We start from the raw sequence: 15521 nt of genomic DNA on the forward strand, positions 1-15521 counted from the left end.
AAAAAAAAAAATGTAAATTGTCTAAAAACTTATTGCATTTAATCCCAAAAAAAAAAAGTAACCCGTCCCACTTTCTATTTTCAAATTGTCCCAAAAAAAAAAATAGTGTCTCGAATTTATTTACAAGTCGTATCAATTAAGACTAAAATCCTGTACAAACACCAGGAAATAGGCTAATGCTACGGGTGCTTCTTCTTCTATACACGAAAGGATGTCCAGTTCCCTCTCTCTGGTATAAAATACGATGCCATCATAATTTCACGTGACTGATTTTGGTTATTTGTCGTTCAAACTGACGGCATAAAATTAGAATAGAAAATAAATTTCTTTTTATCTCTTTCTTCCTTGAAAAGAAACATAAACCAAGTTGGCGACTTTATAGATTGGTATTCTACATCCATTCATAAGTAAGTTTAGCGTGATGCCACACATTAATGCTTTTTGTTGACAGCATATCCAGTAGTGTCTGCAAAATTCTATCAATTCCAGAAATATCTCTTTGACATTGTCAAGAACAAAAACTTTGCCTTGAAATCCGATGTTCATCTGATTCTCTCTCTATCATCGATCTTCTTGCTGCAGAATAACAACAGAATTCATGCAGTAATGACTCCTTTTATCAATTTTCATTTGTATGAAAACATTTGAAAGAATAACCTTCAAGATTGGAACGCTGCTTCCAAATTTCCAGGAGAGGCGCTTCTTAACATAATCGACGTTGCGAAAAGCGTTTATGAAAGAAACACTGAACGTGCTCATGGGGCTGCTTCAATACTTGCGTTGACAAACACCATGGATGATGTAATGGGCAAAAGAAACTTGCTGTATCGTCATCGCAGCTGTTGCAGAGTCTTCATCTGGATGCAACTCTGGATGACGTGTCAGAAATGACAGTCATAACGCGATACATTTGACTAGCTCTTCAATCATTGTTTGTCGACGATGATAAAAGAACACGGCTGGAGTTCACGCCAACTGACCCTGCGTACATCAACAAACGACCATGAAGCTCCAATGATTGCCCGGACTTCACCATCACCGTATTCCCACCCCGAACCAATGGCGATGTGAATGTTGGATAACATGAGGTGAAGCGGTTTTCCATGTCAGAAAACCATTTCTTGGTCAACTGGGGCCTTGTGAGGCTTGCTCTGTTTGGGAAAAATGCAATGGATAGGCATAGCTTAAGAAGCAACTTGAGTGTGCATGTTGTTAGTTCTTACTGGAAAAAAAAAGTAAGAGTTGTACTGAATGTATTTTATTTGCTAGCACCCTTCATGGCATTCTATGCAATCCAGTTGAAAGCTGACGGATTGTACACGATGGCTGAATTGGCTCGTGTGCAATTCCCAATGTCCATTCTGGAACTGCCCAGCATACTGTACAAACTTTACGCGCCTCAAAAAGACCTGATTCAATGTGTGCCTTGACGCGGGAGAATGCCATTTGCTCATCTTGGAGGCGTGATTCTCTGCTGACCATCGATATCTTGTCTGTGTTTTGCAAGCTGATAATAAAAGATACAAACACTTTAAAATAAATTCCAAAATAAATTCCTTCATTACATGGTGCTTGTATAAATGACTCAGGTTACTCCAAGGCTTATTTTTATATCTGCATCAAGTGACATTATTTTTTGAGCCACACCAAGTTTCTAAAAAAGCGAATATATTTTCTGAAATGACTTTGTGTAAATACAAAGAGATGAAGTGCTACAATGGCTGTAAAAGCACAAGTTAAGCATAATGAATGATTGGGCAATAAGCTGAAAAATGACGACGTAGTAACAAACAAGTATAATTGACGCCATCTCATTTTAATAAAGGACATAAGGAAGACAATAAGATAGACAGTTCTTCCAATGGTTTCATAAACAGATGCATAAAGATATTGATGGTTTTACAAAACTTGTACGTCATTTTGAGACACCCATTTGGTTGCACTCCGTTGCTTGAAATTATTTTCTTTTTTTCCATTTTTTATTTTCTTTCAGACAAAATGATGAAGGGATTGAGGGGTGTCGTATGTTTATATATTAAGCTTTGTACTCTATTCATTCATTAACTACTCTCTCATAGCTTTCCAGAAGCAGATCGCAACATAAAGAAAATAAAGCTTCTAATCGACAGATTAATAATAGATCGCAATCACACAATAAATCTCGACAAGTACAACAGGAGTCAACCCAGAGTGCAGTAACTACAGAACCTTCGTCAAATAGCGATGTATGTGTCAAATAATACTCTATTTGTAATATTACTAAATTACCCTTTCAAAAGCTTATACCTCGGCTTGGACGTTCAGCAGAAGTAACTAAACAGCTGTTAAGGGAGACTCCTAAAGATACGATTCCTCCTAACACGACTGGGCCTCGTAGACAACGATCTTCCAGAGTATATCCTCTTCAAAGAAAGACAGATTTGGAAAAGTCTCCCAATTTTCATGGTTTGATTTATTTCTTTAAAGAGAGAATAATGCTTTCTGACATATAGTCTATTTTTTATTATGCAGAAGTCCCGTCGTCAAGGAGGCAAGAACTATTCATCAAAAAATTGATTCAATGTCAAACCTTATTTGACTTTACTGATCCTTCGTCTGATTTAAAAAACAAAGATATCAAAAGACAAGAGCTACAAGAAATGCTGGAATATGTGGCAACAACTAAAGGTGCTATCACTGATGTTATCTATCCAGAGATTGTTAAAATGGTATCATTGCTATAATGCTTTTTTTTTTTTAAAAAAAAAAAGGAATTAACAATATACAGTTTAGCGTAAATACTTTCCGTACGATATCGCCTCAGACAGTGCCAGCAAATGAGGTCTATGAGCCTGATGAGGAAGAGCCTGCGCTTGAAACAGCTTGGCCACATCTCCAACTAGTCTATGAGTTGTTCCTTCGCTTTGTTGAATCACCAGAGTTTAATCCTCAAGTTGCTAGAAAGCACATTGATCAAAAGTTTGTTCTCCAGGTATAACAATAACAACGGTACTCTGTTGCTCTTACTGATCAAATATTAGCTACTGGAGCTATTTGATAGCGAAGATCCACGAGAAAGAGACTTTTTAAAGACAATACTGCACAGAATATATGGCAAATTCTTAAACCTACGAGCCTTTATTCGTAGATCAATCCACAATATATTCTTTCAATTCATATATGAAACAGAACGTTTTAACGGCATTGCTGAATTACTAGAGATACTTGGAAGGTAACACCTATTGCTCTATTATCATACAAGACTCATCCATCTTTGCTAGTATTATCAACGGCTTTGCCTTACCGTTAAAGAAGGAGCATAAAACTTTTCTTTTCCGAGTACTTATACCTTTGCATAAGCCTGCTTCTTTACCAGCCTATAGTCCACAATTAACCTACTGTGTTGTACAATTCATAGAAAAGGATCCAGAGCTTATTACCGATGTTATCAAAGGTCTGATGCGATATTGGCCGAAAGTAAATAGTATAAAGGAAGTCATCTTTTTAACAGAGATAGAAGAGATTTTGGATGTTATTGATGCCTCAGACCTGGAATTATTCATGATTCCTTTCTTTCAGAAACTAGCTCAATGCATCTGTAGCCCTCATTTTCAGGTATGTAAGATAAACTAAATGACTTCAAAGGTTGACTCTTGTTTTGTAGGTAGCAGAGCGGGCTCTGCACTTTTTTAATTACGACAATGTTATTCATGTACTCAGCGATCATATTGAAGTCCTTATGCCTATTGTCTTTCCACATTTATACAAGTACTCAAAGGAGCACTGGAACAAGACGATACATGGACTTGCTTACAATGCATTACAGTTATTGATGAAGATCAATTCAAGCCTTTTTGATGAATATGCAGAGAAATATAAGGATGAAGAGTGAGTTTATGAGATATTGAACAAGAACAGGGGAGAAACTAAAATATCTGACATAGGGAATCAAAAGAAAAGGTCAATGATAGAGCAATGCTATGGGATCAATTGAGAGATAAAGCAGCAAAAGGATGCTTACTGGATAATGATAACAAACAAATAGTAATAGACATCCAAACAAGAAAATATCACCACATGTTGGAAACTTAATAATCTATTTAGAAACTGTTAGAAATAAGTTCCGAATCCAAGACGACACCGCCTTCAAAACAAGATATAGCCGAGCTTGTGGTCGATGGCCATCATACTGTCTCTTTGGATCAGCATGTAGGCCAGGCAAGTGATGATTCTGACAGCGACTCATGGCACAGCGTCTAGTCTTTATGGCATCATAGAAATAATCACGACTGTTGGTTGATTTGGAGTTTATTTAAGCAGCTAATATTCATAGAGAAACAAAAGTACAAGTATTGTTTATCTTATACCACGGTAAATAAATCAGTTTTATTGTTTGTTTATCCACAAAGTGTTATGAAACAATGCTATCCTGCACAGGAGCAGCTTTTCTTAGTTTTACAAGAAATGCTGTATGACCCTTCACATCCCAGTTCTTGGGTCGACATATCCAAGTGTGAGGCTTGACAGGTTCATCATTTTGTTTTTCATTGGCTTCATTCAATAAGCTTCTTATATAAGTTGCCTTCACTTCCCATTCTTTCCAAGCAACTTCTAAGCAGTCCTCTAAGACGAGCGGCATATCCCGTATGAATTCAACCAAGGATAGTACTTGGGTCATGTTGGGTAAATAACAAACAATAAAGCGATCATTTTTAAGATAGGGTAATATCTTGGGGATTTCATCACTTGGCTGTGGCATATCAAGTACAATCGCATCATACTCTTCTTTAGGCTCCATCATTTCCTGTAGTTTATCTCCCAGAGAACCAACATGAAAGGAAACCACTGAAGCATATTTTCCACGAGAATATCTTTGAACATGTGTCTGAGCATTCTTTGAGTGTTCTTGACGTACGTCAAATGTGTCCACCTTTCCTTCATGAGAGACGGCTTTGGCCAGATATAGCGTAAGTGATCCGTTACCTGTACCTGCCTCTAGAACCTTATCACCCGGTTGAACATCTAGCATGTGTACCTACCTTCTATTAAAAAAAATACAATTGATATTTCATAGGTGATGCACTTACAATAGTGCTAGCATCTTTGGGGTAAATGGGTGTGCATTTACGAGGCACGTTCAAGACGTATCTAAATATGGTTTTTAATATATGTATTTTTTTTTTTTTTTTTTTTTTTTTTTTTTTTTACTCTTGTAAAGTTGGAAAATGTGCCATGTACACTGTAGAACCTAGTTTTTTTTTTATCTTGTTTTTAGTCAACCTCTTAAGCTTCAAAATAAATTACCTTTGTCTACGACTATACGTGATCTTGGCTTTTTACCAATAATACTTTCATGGCTTATACTTCCGTCTGCAACTCCTCTTTGTCCATTAGAGCAAAGTGGACCCGTGAAAAAGATCTTGTTATTTTTCACATTACGTAGTATACAAAAGTCTCCTTCTTGGAAAGTTGAGAAACGACAAAGACCCTTTAGAATGGCAGGTGACAACTTCTTTTGACTGGTTCTAAACATGATCCAAAATGTATCCAAATGGGCATAAGAGGTGGCTTTTATTTTTTATTTTTCCCTCCCCCTAGTCCAGTGCGCGGTATATGAAGAGGGGACATATTTTTCAATTTAAAATATATAAACCATGTACAGCATAAACCAAGAGGATTGTCAAGATGATATTGTCAGAGGAACCAATGACGATGCTACCATCAGTCGACAGTAATTATTCTATTTTATGCAATACATGAGCTGACTCGTTTATTAGGTCAGCAGCGGCTCTTCAATATTTACAAGACCCTTTTGTAAGGTTGTTTGTGAAGAGACCCATCAGACGTTCACCCATCATCAACAGAGGTGAGTCTTTTAACAATCAATAAAATGACCCTTTATTAAAAGAATCAAGGTACATTCATTCGTAACTATGCTTTGGATTCACTTGTCTGTCAGTTCCTGGCTTCTCCAGGGCCAAAGAAACAAATTGTCTCTTTAGGAGCTGGATTTGACACACGCTACTTCAACCTAAAAGTAATAACAGCACAATTGTATGAACTTTGATTTCTCATCATTATTATATGTATTTTTTAGTCTAGAAACTTAAAGGCCAGTAATGTTGACCTTATTGACAACTTATCCTGCTATTTTGAGATCGATTTTGGACAAACAACAACAAAGAAAGCAATGACGATCAAAAGACATGCTAATCTACATAAGCTCATTGATTCTGAAGGCAACATCAAGATTGAAAAAGGCGGTATGGACTTGAAGAGTAAAGACTATTGCTTGTTAAGTGGAGATCTCAGAGATTGGTCTGCGGTATCTCAGCGTTTGATAGAATCTGGACTAGACCTTAGGTATATATACATAAAAGATGTGATCATTAAACTTTATTTATATTATTTATGCAGTGCCCCAACACTTTTTATATCTGAATGTGTGTTTATCTATTTGGACCCTGAAGATTCAGACAACATTCTCAGATGGATTACAGATAATATGATCAATGTGATGTTTGTGTTATATGAGCAAATTAAGCCTGATGATGCGTTTGGCAAAATGATGATAAAGAATCTAAAGAGCAGAGATATTGACTTGAAAGGTATCTATCAGTTTCCCGAACTGGAGGACCAGAAGAGGAGGTTTATAGATTATGGATGGCAAGACGCCACCGCAATTGATATCAATACTGTACATGATAAATGTATAAGTAAAGAAGAGCTCACCAGGTATGTTCTTCAAATGTATACAAATAGAGTTAAATATAAAACTACTTTACAGAATTGCGAAAATAGAAATCTTGGACGAATTGGAAGAATGGCGAATGCTTTCTGCACATTATTGCATAGCTTGGGCATACAAAACAAAGGATTTCATACAACCATTTTCTAATATCAAACTTAGTGAACAATAAAGGGGGGAGTTTATTTATGCGTCTTGAGTGTGACTTGGTTTCGATGACTATAAAAAAGTGAAAAGACTTACCTTTTCCTATAATCTAATCATGTCACAAGTTTTGCCAATCGACAAAAAGCAGCTTCGTGCTTGCTTATTATGTTCACTTATAAAGGTTTATAAAGAATACAAGATTATTTGGATTTATTTCTAAATCAACCAATGAAAACATGTAATTATAGAATGCATCTCAATTTAGAGCCAATGGTTGTGAAAACTGTGACGAAATACTGCAGATGAGAGGAAGTATGGATCGTGTTATAGAATGTACAAGCTCCAAGTTTGAAGGGTAGGATAATAATATTTATCTATATGCATGATTTTTATATTTCTATATTTCTATAGTTTCATAGCCATGATGAACCCAAAAGAAAGTTGGGTTGGCAGGTGGCAACGCATAGGTATTTACCAAACATTCGAAAAATAAAAAAAAAAAAAAAAAAAAAAAACAAACAGGATTAAATATTATCATCATATGCAGATAAATTTACAAGAGGATTATATGCAATTCGTGTGTATGGAAGAATACCAGAGGATGTAGAAGATGATTTAGCAAGGCGTGGTATTCCATATAAACCCAGAGATGGAAGTATGGCTGATTAAGCAAGAGAAATACCCCGAGAATGAAGAGAACGTCTTTTTATTATATTATTATGATGGTTAATGTTCAAAATAAAGAAAAAAAGAAAAGAGAAATCAACAATGAACAGATTCAGTAGAATTAGTATTTTCTTTAGTAGTAGTAGTACTTGTATTGGTATTGTCACCATGGTGATGGTGGTGATGGTGGTGGTGATGATGGTGATGATGATGAGGATGAGCAGGATGAGCAGGAGAAGCAGGAGGAGGAGGAGGGGAATGTGAGCTGATTGAAGTATCGCCAGGATGCTGCCAACCAAAGAGCGATGAATTAGAAGAGTTTGTAGATTTTGTGTGATTATCACGAACAAATTCAACCAATGTAAATGGTTCAGGATGCATAAACTGTGGAGCGGATGTTTCTGTATATTTTGAGCCTCGTCTTTCGTGTGTCTTTTTATGCTGGGTTAAATTATCAGATCTTGAAAATGCTTTAAAGCAGCCAGGAAAAGTACATTTAAATGGCTGTTCATGGGTATGGATTCTCATATGTCTTTTGAGATGCTCTAATCGACGAAATCTTCTATCGCAATTTGGATGATCACATGCATGAGGTTTTCTGGCCTCTTCTTCACACTGATTATTAATACTGTTGTTATTATTGCTGTTATTATAGACAAAGTTGACCTGTTGCTTGGGTGGTGAAGGGGTAGGGAGAAGAGGGTAATTACCATAATAGTGTTGATCTTGCTGTGGCAAAATGTTTATACCTTGCTGAACAGGCATTCTTTCTTCCTTGATTAAAATATCTTGCTTTTGCTTGAACGCCTTCTTTTCATGAGTACGATAATGCGCATGAAAATTATCAGATCGACTAAATCGTTTCCCGCATCCAGGATAAGGACATAAATGAGGTCTTTCACCCGTATGAACCAACATGTGTCTTTTGAGATGTTCATATCTTTTAAAGCTCCAAGAACAATCAGGATAAGTACATGCATGTTTATTCTGTTTGGTGGGTTGTTTTCTAGTAGTAACAACCCTTGGCTGTTGATCTTGCTCCTGTTGCTGCTGTTGTTGATTCATATTTTGATGTTGCATTGAAGGATGATTTATCCAATGATGATAATCTATTGAATATCTATAAGAATAACTGAGGTCAGTTGAATGCCTTTTATCAAATGGATGTTGTTGAGAGAGCGCAGGAGTGAGAGGCGGTGAAAGGACTGAATCTGAATGGGAATTAATATTTGACGAAGGAGGGCATCTTCTTATATCCATACAGTAATTGTTTGTTGAATTCATTGAAAATATAAAAAGAAAAAGGGGAAACAAAAAGCTGAAAGATGCTTTATTAAATAAAGATTATTTTAATAGAAACAGCCCTTTTATGGTTATATTGAAAGTTTTTTTTTTTTTTTTTTTCTTTCTTTCTATTCAACTGCTTTTGCATGAGATAAATTCTAAACAAATCTTATAAAGAAATTATATAAAAAAAACTTGATCTCCCTAAACTCTAATTTGAAGACTTAACCTCCTTAAATCTTATACTCCCCCTTCGTCATTTCATTCACGTTTTTTATGTTTATAGACAATAATACCCTTTTTAGCCCCCCTTTTTTCTCTCTTTCTTTTATCCCCCTTATCCTCTATGGATCTACCTTCTTCCAATATAGTAGTTTACCGACTCCCTAATCTTTTACTATTCTTCCCCCTTTCCACCCCTCTCTCTCTCTCTCTTTCTCTTTCTTTCTCTCTCTCCTTTTCCCTCTTTTTTTATATAGCATTTACAGTGTTTCCAAAAGGCAATGTTGCTACCCAATGAAAATCAATGCTATTTCGCGAATGTACACGTTACACACACACCGCAATGATGAACACTTCTATACGAGTAGTCTATTAACACAGGGCGAGATTGAGTATTTGCGTTTGCAAATGTTTGAAGTGTCCAAATTATGAGAGACAGGATAGCTTTCAAACCTGCATTTCGTTGTTCTTTTAGCTTCAGGGCCCAAACCTATGCTAAATATGGTCGTAAGAAAATAACCTTATTCTACAGGATTGCCAAACATTTAAGAGATATGCAAAGAATTTTTCTGAGGATTATGTTAACTCCTCACATCAATGACATACCTAGCCAAAACAATTGGGCTATTAGGCAATTCAATAAAGGTATCTGTCAAGCTATCTACAATTCTTGTGAAACACAGACACAATGCACTGATCCAATGCAAGGCTTTTGAACATCTGGAATGAGACAAGTTGTCGTATTTTCAGGTAAAAAGAGTGTTGAAATAGCCTACAAGAGTCTGTTGACAGAGTGACATAACATTGATAATCTGTGCAATAAGGTGAAAGTAGTGCACATAGTATCTCTAACTTTTTCTTTTTCTTTTTTTGTACGTTTGGAAGCTGTTGTCCATTTTAAATCAAGATATGACTCAATTGACAAGACATTCCAGAGAATTTTCTGCAATCGTCAGCAGCAGCCAGAGGGGGTAATGGGGTTAAAAAAGTGTATTATACATCTTGGCTTATTTATGGATAAAGAAGCTGTGTTCAGTTTTCCAACTGCATTCAATTTAAGTGTAAAAGCGTCCTTGGGTTCCTTTGATACGTCGTCTTGACCTCCTTGCAGCGATTTCTCCCCCTTGGTGCGTTGACATATTTATTAAATACGTGATCGCCTACAATGTTTCAGATGTTAAAGCTGTGAAGCGTCGTGTTGTTGATCAAATTGATCATTGGCTGACGTCCTTTTTCTTTTTGATATGATGCGCATTGCAGCTATTTCGAAAATAAATAAATAAATTGTTATGCGTGCTTGTTTATTAGCAAATAATTTGTTTATGACTCAGGAATGTCTTTGTTTGAGTATCGATCAGTTTGAATGTGTAGTTAAATCGATGTCTTTCTCTATCTTCTTGTGGTTCAATCAAAGAACTACAGTTGTATATAATTACTCAATGGCCATGTGATATATGTCTGTGAATTTTAACATATCCTGCACTAATTGCAGAAAAGAGGTATTAAACATATCAATTATTGGTATGCGCATGAGCATAGCTCGCAAAGGTACTCTGATACTCTTTTATGATATGCCTAACAAAACAGTGATATTACAGAGCGAGTACAGAGTACAACTTTTGTTTATGATCTCCCTTTCTTTAAAAGCCAAATACTCTTACCTTGGTTATACATATTACTTTACGTACACCTTTTAAAGAGCGACCCTGTTTGAGCTGACATTCCAACTCTGCATTTTAGACAAGATAACTAAATATCGGCTTAAAAAGGGATGGCGTGTAATATACCACAAAACCTACAATGCTATTATACTGAGGTAATATGCTATCCCAACCCTTCCTTTTCTTTCTTTCTTTTAAGGTAGTGTGGGGTCACGCTTTGACCCCTATAAAGGGAGTCTGCCGCCGCTCTTGACTCAATTGATCACTTGTACCTTCGAAAGGAGTTTTGTGTGCTTGGCGCGGAATCAGAAATTCATTCAGTTTCTAGGCTCCCTATAGCCAAGTGGCGTTGAATTGATTGTTAAAGAGAAACTAAAAACGTAGTTAGAATATAGCGCCCCTGCGTTCATTGTAACCCATGAGTATAAATCAAACATTTTCTTTACTACTTAAGATTGTGTTAATACATTGCACTTTAAATATTTAGAATATTTGTTAACATTTCAACCCGTGATTGATAACTTTATTTAATTTCATAAGGGGGGAAAGTAAGAAGTGGCAGAATACTTGCTTACAGGTTTATTCTTCTGGATTATGACAAAAGCTCCTTGAATTCCCTTTAAAGCAACATACAGTAAACAGGTTTCTTAAGGGGGAATAAAAGAATACTTGAAAATATCAGGCGATTTAAGCTTTTGAGAATTCATCACATTACCGTTTTTAAAACAATGTCCCCTTTAAAGAAAATGAGATCGACAAGGTATTAAATTAGAATAAATCAACAAAAACCTTTATCAGCAAGTCACTACATCCTTGGTAAAGTCGAAGAGAAAAAAAGAAGTATGAATGCCTTTTTTTTTCTCAATTGAAGATTAACCATTATCTATTCTTTTAAATGTCTTTAAATGAACGATTATTCTCCCCTAAAAGAAAATGAGGGCTAGTAAAGTTGATATAATTCATTTAATTCGAATTTAAACTTCATGTAAATTTAAATAAGGGGATGTCGTAAAATAATATTGGAACAATGAAATATTGAGTATTTTCGTAAAATGGAAGTTTAAGATTCCTAAAACGACAACGACTCCCTCTTTTGTTGTTTAAAAGTGAATATATGGAAAACATCTCTTTAGAAGAGAGAGGCTGAGAAATAATGATCTAATATGAATGGTGTATAAGGCAACTGAAGAAGACAGTAGGGAGGGAAAAAAAAAGGTTTTACAACGGGATTGAAAAGGTCAAAGTTAGATCAAACATTAGTAAATAGGACACTGGTTTTACGTCTTAAAGAATGCATCAACAGAGAAGATATTAATGCATATCACTCTTAAAGTATGTGGGACAGAGTTGAGGCAGTTTGTCAGCAATCCCGCCTAATATGTAACAGAAAGGATTCTCGTACCACCTTCAGCTTACTTGAATTCATACTGATTGCTTTTCTCTCTAGATATACAATCTCTGAAACAGAGACCATTAGAAATAAAGAAAAACATTAAAGCTTGTATTAAATATTGACAATTCAAATGTGCGCTTGATATTCTTTGTCATTTGTCAAGATTAAATTATATCAAGGAAATATTTAAATACCGACAGCAGCTGAGGCTTTTGACACCATCATAAGGAACAATTACCTAAATTATCATTGGTGGTTCGTTGTTAAAAGAGCAGTAACGCACAGATTATAAACAGACTGATTATTCAGCAACATTTTTTCGTTTTCTTTTCATAATACAAATGTATCCACCCAAACTATCTACAGAAGCACTTGATAAAGTATTGCTGTCAGCAATCGATTGGGCTTTAGCTCACGGTCTCGTTATACGGCCATCTTTGGAGAAGACAGTGCATAAAAATAACGCGGCCGTCATACACGCTCCCTTCACCCTATATCCTACCCCTTTCCCTCGTAAAGAGTTTGAAAAGGCAAAGGCTTTACAACAGCCTTGGAATACATTAATTCATAAGTTGAGCCAAGATGATAACTTGATACATGATACAATGGCCAAGTATGTATTATGCTTATAGCTTATTGTTTTTGTTAACTTTTTCTATTGATAGTCTTGCCGATCTCGATGAGTTTACTCATCATCTTTATGATATTTACAAGACTGTAAAGTCAGAAGGGATTACACAGGCAAGTCTTATGAACATTTTTATCTATGAATCAATTAACACCTACAGAACAATAGCCTGCTAGTCTTGGAATTCACCGCAATGATTATTTATTACATGCCGACCCAGGCGCTGATGCATCAACAGCACGAATTCAACAAGTTGAATTTAATACCATCTCATCTAGCTTTATGAGTCTTAGCACCAGAACAAGTCAGCTTCATCGGTAAGGAGAGCCCTAGTTTAGAGAGAGAGATAGTTTTTAACCTGTATCTAAAGTTTCCTATTATCCACTGTAAAGGCATATGCAGGAAATGCAATCAAAATGGACCAATTACCTGAAAATAATGCTGTCGAATATATTGCCGATGGATTGGCCAGTGCATGGAAGCATTATGGAAACCCAAGGTACAGTTAAAAAGCAGTCTATACACATATCGTGCTTATATAACATATAAATAGCGCGCGTATTGTGATGGTTGTGCAACCAGGAGAACGAAATGCATTTGATCAACGATGGATTGAATATATATTACAAGAAAAGTAGGCTTCAAAAAGATATAGCAATTATATACAATCTTACATTTACATCATAGACATGGCATTTCCCTAATGCGTCTAACCCTTGAGGATATTTATTCTAGAGCAACGCTTTCTCCTAAAAATAAGGGACTGGTTATGTAATTGATACACTTTGGTTCGTTACTCCTATCACTAACTCAAACATACCCCTTAGTGATGATTATGAAGTAGCTGTAACTTATTTCCGTGCTGGCTATGGCCCTGAAGATTACCCCACACAAAAGGTAAATTTGAAATATAAGCTACTAGTGACACAAGTACTGATATTCATGCTAAAATGACAGCAATGGGATGCAAGACTATTGATAGAAAGATCATTATCTATCAAGTGTCCAACCATAGCATATCAACTAGTTGGTTCTAAAAAGATACAGCAGATATTATCTACTCCTGGTTGTCTAGAACGATATGTTACAAAAGAAACGGCAGACGACATGCGTACATCCTTTGCAGGTTTATATCCTTTGGATGATAGCCCTGAAGGTATTGCTGCTTATGAGATGGCATTAAAGAGATATGATGATCTTGTGATGAAGCCTCAAAGAGAAGGAGGTGGTAATAACATTTATGGTCAAGATATTCGCGAAACCTTAAAAAAGTTGACCTCAAAGGAAAGGAGCGCGTACATCTTGATGGACCTGATCCGCAGCCCATCTCTTGAGAACTTGATGATACGTGAAGGAGAAGTGATTGATGGTGAAGTTATCAGTGAGCTGGGTATCTATGGTATTTATTTACAGTAAGTTTCAAAGTCAACTTGAAGTACAGCTTAACTTATTTCCTCATAGTGATGGTCAACAAGAAATTGTCAACTATCCCGGTGGCCACTTATTACGTACCAAAGCCATCACGACAAAAGAAGGTGGTGTGGCAGCTGGTTTTGCTGTCATTGATAGTCCGCTGTTAGTAGAAGAAGATGACAAGCCCGAATTAGGAAAATTGGAATAGATATTCTTTTGCCCCCCTTTTTTTTAATAGCCCAAAAAAAAAAGAATCGCGTGTGTATGTTTAGAGACTTGTTATTATGATTGATCATCAATTTAAAGTGTTTAAGAAAGAGAAGAGGAGGCGTTTTCAGAGAGTCACAAGTAAACTAATTTTGTGCTACACCAATGGGCTGAGTCACGCGTAAAGTAAGCAAAGGGAAACAAGACAGTTTTCTTTTTTCTCTTGTTTCTTTCTTATAAAATAATAACGTAATGGTAACTACACGCAAACAAGTTTTTTTTTTCTTTGCCTTTATTCCTTGTTAATTCGTGTGACTTAGGCTGATCAACTCACCCAAGAACAAATTGCTGAATTCCGTGAAGCCTTCAAGTAAGTTTCATCTTGAAACGAAAAAAAATAAAATAAAAATAACTTTATAAATGTAAGCCTCTTTGACAAAGACCAAGATGGTTCTATATCTACAAAAGAGCTTGGCACCATCATGCGTTCCTTAAACCTGAATCCTACCGAAGCTGAGCTTCAAGATATGGTAAAATAATATATTGCCTTTACCTCAAATAATCTTATTTACATTTGGTTCAAAAAGATCAATGAAGTTGACAGTGATGGTAATGGCCTTGTTGATTTCTCTGAATTCTTGACCATGATGGGAAGGTATGATAATCAAAGTAAGGAAGAGAGAGAGCGAATATTGATTCTTGTTTAGAAAAATGAAGGACGCTGACTCTCAAGAGGAAATTGAAGAAGCCTTCAAAGTGTTTGATAAGGATGGTAATGGATACATCTCTGCTGCCGAGTTACGTCACGTCATGACTTCTCTTGGTGAAAAAATGACTGAAGAAGAAGTTGATGAAATGATTCGTGAAGCTGATGTAGACGGTGATGGTCAAATTAACTATCAAGAATTTGTCAAGATGATGGTAACAGTAACAAACTAAGTTTGTCTATTTTTGCTAACGTGTTATTTTTATAATAGATGTCTAAATAAGCTCATTTCTTTATTAAATAAAGGCCATCTTGCACCTCTTTTTTTTGTTGTTATTTTGGCTTACGTTAGATAATGATATTGACTAGATTATTCCCGGGTTCAAATAGAAATCTCTTTTTATTTGGGAGACACTTTTATACATGTCATAAATTTATATATTGACCTGCAGTAAAGCGTGATCTCT

The 15521-nt window shown here is 35.8% G+C and overlaps 8 protein-coding genes across 8 annotated transcripts; 6 read left to right on the top strand and 2 right to left on the bottom strand.

Annotated features, from left to right (window-relative positions):
* Nucleotides 1–931: 931 nt before the first annotated feature.
* RHIMIDRAFT_3156 (uncharacterized protein) lies at nucleotides 932–1541 on the top strand. The gene has a single exon (XM_023615009.1). It carries the CDS (start codon nucleotides 1104–1106, stop codon nucleotides 1428–1430), a length of 327 nt encoding a protein of 108 aa, XP_023470811.1. The 5' UTR covers nucleotides 932–1103; the 3' UTR covers nucleotides 1431–1541.
* A 682-nt stretch (nucleotides 1542–2223) lies between these two features.
* RHIMIDRAFT_284847 (protein phosphatase 2A regulatory B subunit) lies at nucleotides 2224–3973 on the top strand (the record flags this gene model as incomplete). The annotated part of the gene is made up of 8 exons (XM_023613213.1): nucleotides 2224–2309; nucleotides 2330–2393; nucleotides 2493–2708; nucleotides 2768–2971; nucleotides 3021–3211; nucleotides 3261–3594; nucleotides 3644–3867; nucleotides 3898–3973. The coding sequence occupies 8 exons, from the start codon at nucleotides 2224–2226 to the stop codon at nucleotides 3971–3973; spliced, it is 1395 nt and encodes a 464-aa protein (XP_023470812.1).
* Nucleotides 3974–4390: 417 nt separating this feature from the next.
* Nucleotides 4391–5512, bottom strand: RHIMIDRAFT_232539 (S-adenosyl-L-methionine-dependent methyltransferase; the record flags this gene model as incomplete). The annotated part of the gene is made up of 4 exons (XM_023607763.1): nucleotides 4391–5014; nucleotides 5067–5127; nucleotides 5188–5227; nucleotides 5284–5512. The coding sequence occupies 4 exons, from the start codon at nucleotides 5510–5512 to the stop codon at nucleotides 4391–4393; spliced, it is 954 nt and encodes a 317-aa protein (XP_023470813.1).
* Nucleotides 5513–5633: 121 nt separating this feature from the next.
* RHIMIDRAFT_243223 (leucine carboxyl methyltransferase) lies at nucleotides 5634–6899 on the top strand (the record flags this gene model as incomplete). Its single annotated transcript, XM_023609914.1, has 6 exons — nucleotides 5634–5710; nucleotides 5757–5845; nucleotides 5895–6016; nucleotides 6077–6342; nucleotides 6397–6714; nucleotides 6767–6899. 6 exons carry the CDS (start codon nucleotides 5634–5636, stop codon nucleotides 6897–6899), a joined length of 1005 nt encoding a protein of 334 aa, XP_023470814.1.
* A 90-nt stretch (nucleotides 6900–6989) lies between these two features.
* Nucleotides 6990–7543, top strand: RHIMIDRAFT_195774 (transcription initiation Spt4; the record flags this gene model as incomplete). Its single annotated transcript, XM_023606071.1, has 4 exons — nucleotides 6990–7055; nucleotides 7123–7229; nucleotides 7286–7341; nucleotides 7422–7543. The coding sequence occupies 4 exons, from the start codon at nucleotides 6990–6992 to the stop codon at nucleotides 7541–7543; spliced, it is 351 nt and encodes a 116-aa protein (XP_023470815.1).
* A 423-nt stretch (nucleotides 7544–7966) lies between these two features.
* On the bottom strand, nucleotides 7967–8137 carry RHIMIDRAFT_194374 (uncharacterized protein; the record flags this gene model as incomplete). The annotated part of the gene is made up of 1 exon (XM_023606010.1): nucleotides 7967–8137. A coding segment is annotated over one exon (171 nt), but the record flags the coding sequence as incomplete, so codon positions are not given.
* Nucleotides 8138–12441: 4304 nt separating this feature from the next.
* RHIMIDRAFT_284850 (glutathione synthase) lies at nucleotides 12442–14349 on the top strand (the record flags this gene model as incomplete). Its single annotated transcript, XM_023613214.1, has 9 exons — nucleotides 12442–12713; nucleotides 12766–12841; nucleotides 12897–13045; nucleotides 13099–13227; nucleotides 13282–13362; nucleotides 13416–13499; nucleotides 13556–13625; nucleotides 13686–14140; nucleotides 14190–14349. The coding sequence occupies 9 exons, from the start codon at nucleotides 12442–12444 to the stop codon at nucleotides 14347–14349; spliced, it is 1476 nt and encodes a 491-aa protein (XP_023470817.1).
* Nucleotides 14350–14600: 251 nt separating this feature from the next.
* Nucleotides 14601–15337, top strand: RHIMIDRAFT_232543 (EF-hand; the record flags this gene model as incomplete). The annotated part of the gene is made up of 6 exons (XM_023607764.1): nucleotides 14601–14621; nucleotides 14669–14718; nucleotides 14776–14878; nucleotides 14936–15003; nucleotides 15056–15269; nucleotides 15326–15337. The coding sequence occupies 6 exons, from the start codon at nucleotides 14601–14603 to the stop codon at nucleotides 15335–15337; spliced, it is 468 nt and encodes a 155-aa protein (XP_023470818.1).
* Between the last annotated feature and the right edge of the window lie 184 nt (nucleotides 15338–15521).

The sequence above is a fragment of the Rhizopus microsporus genome (assembly GCF_002708625.1).
Source record: "Rhizopus microsporus ATCC 52813 unplaced genomic scaffold scaffold_1, whole genome shotgun sequence".
Taxonomy (NCBI): domain Eukaryota; kingdom Fungi; phylum Mucoromycota; class Mucoromycetes; order Mucorales; family Rhizopodaceae; genus Rhizopus; species Rhizopus microsporus.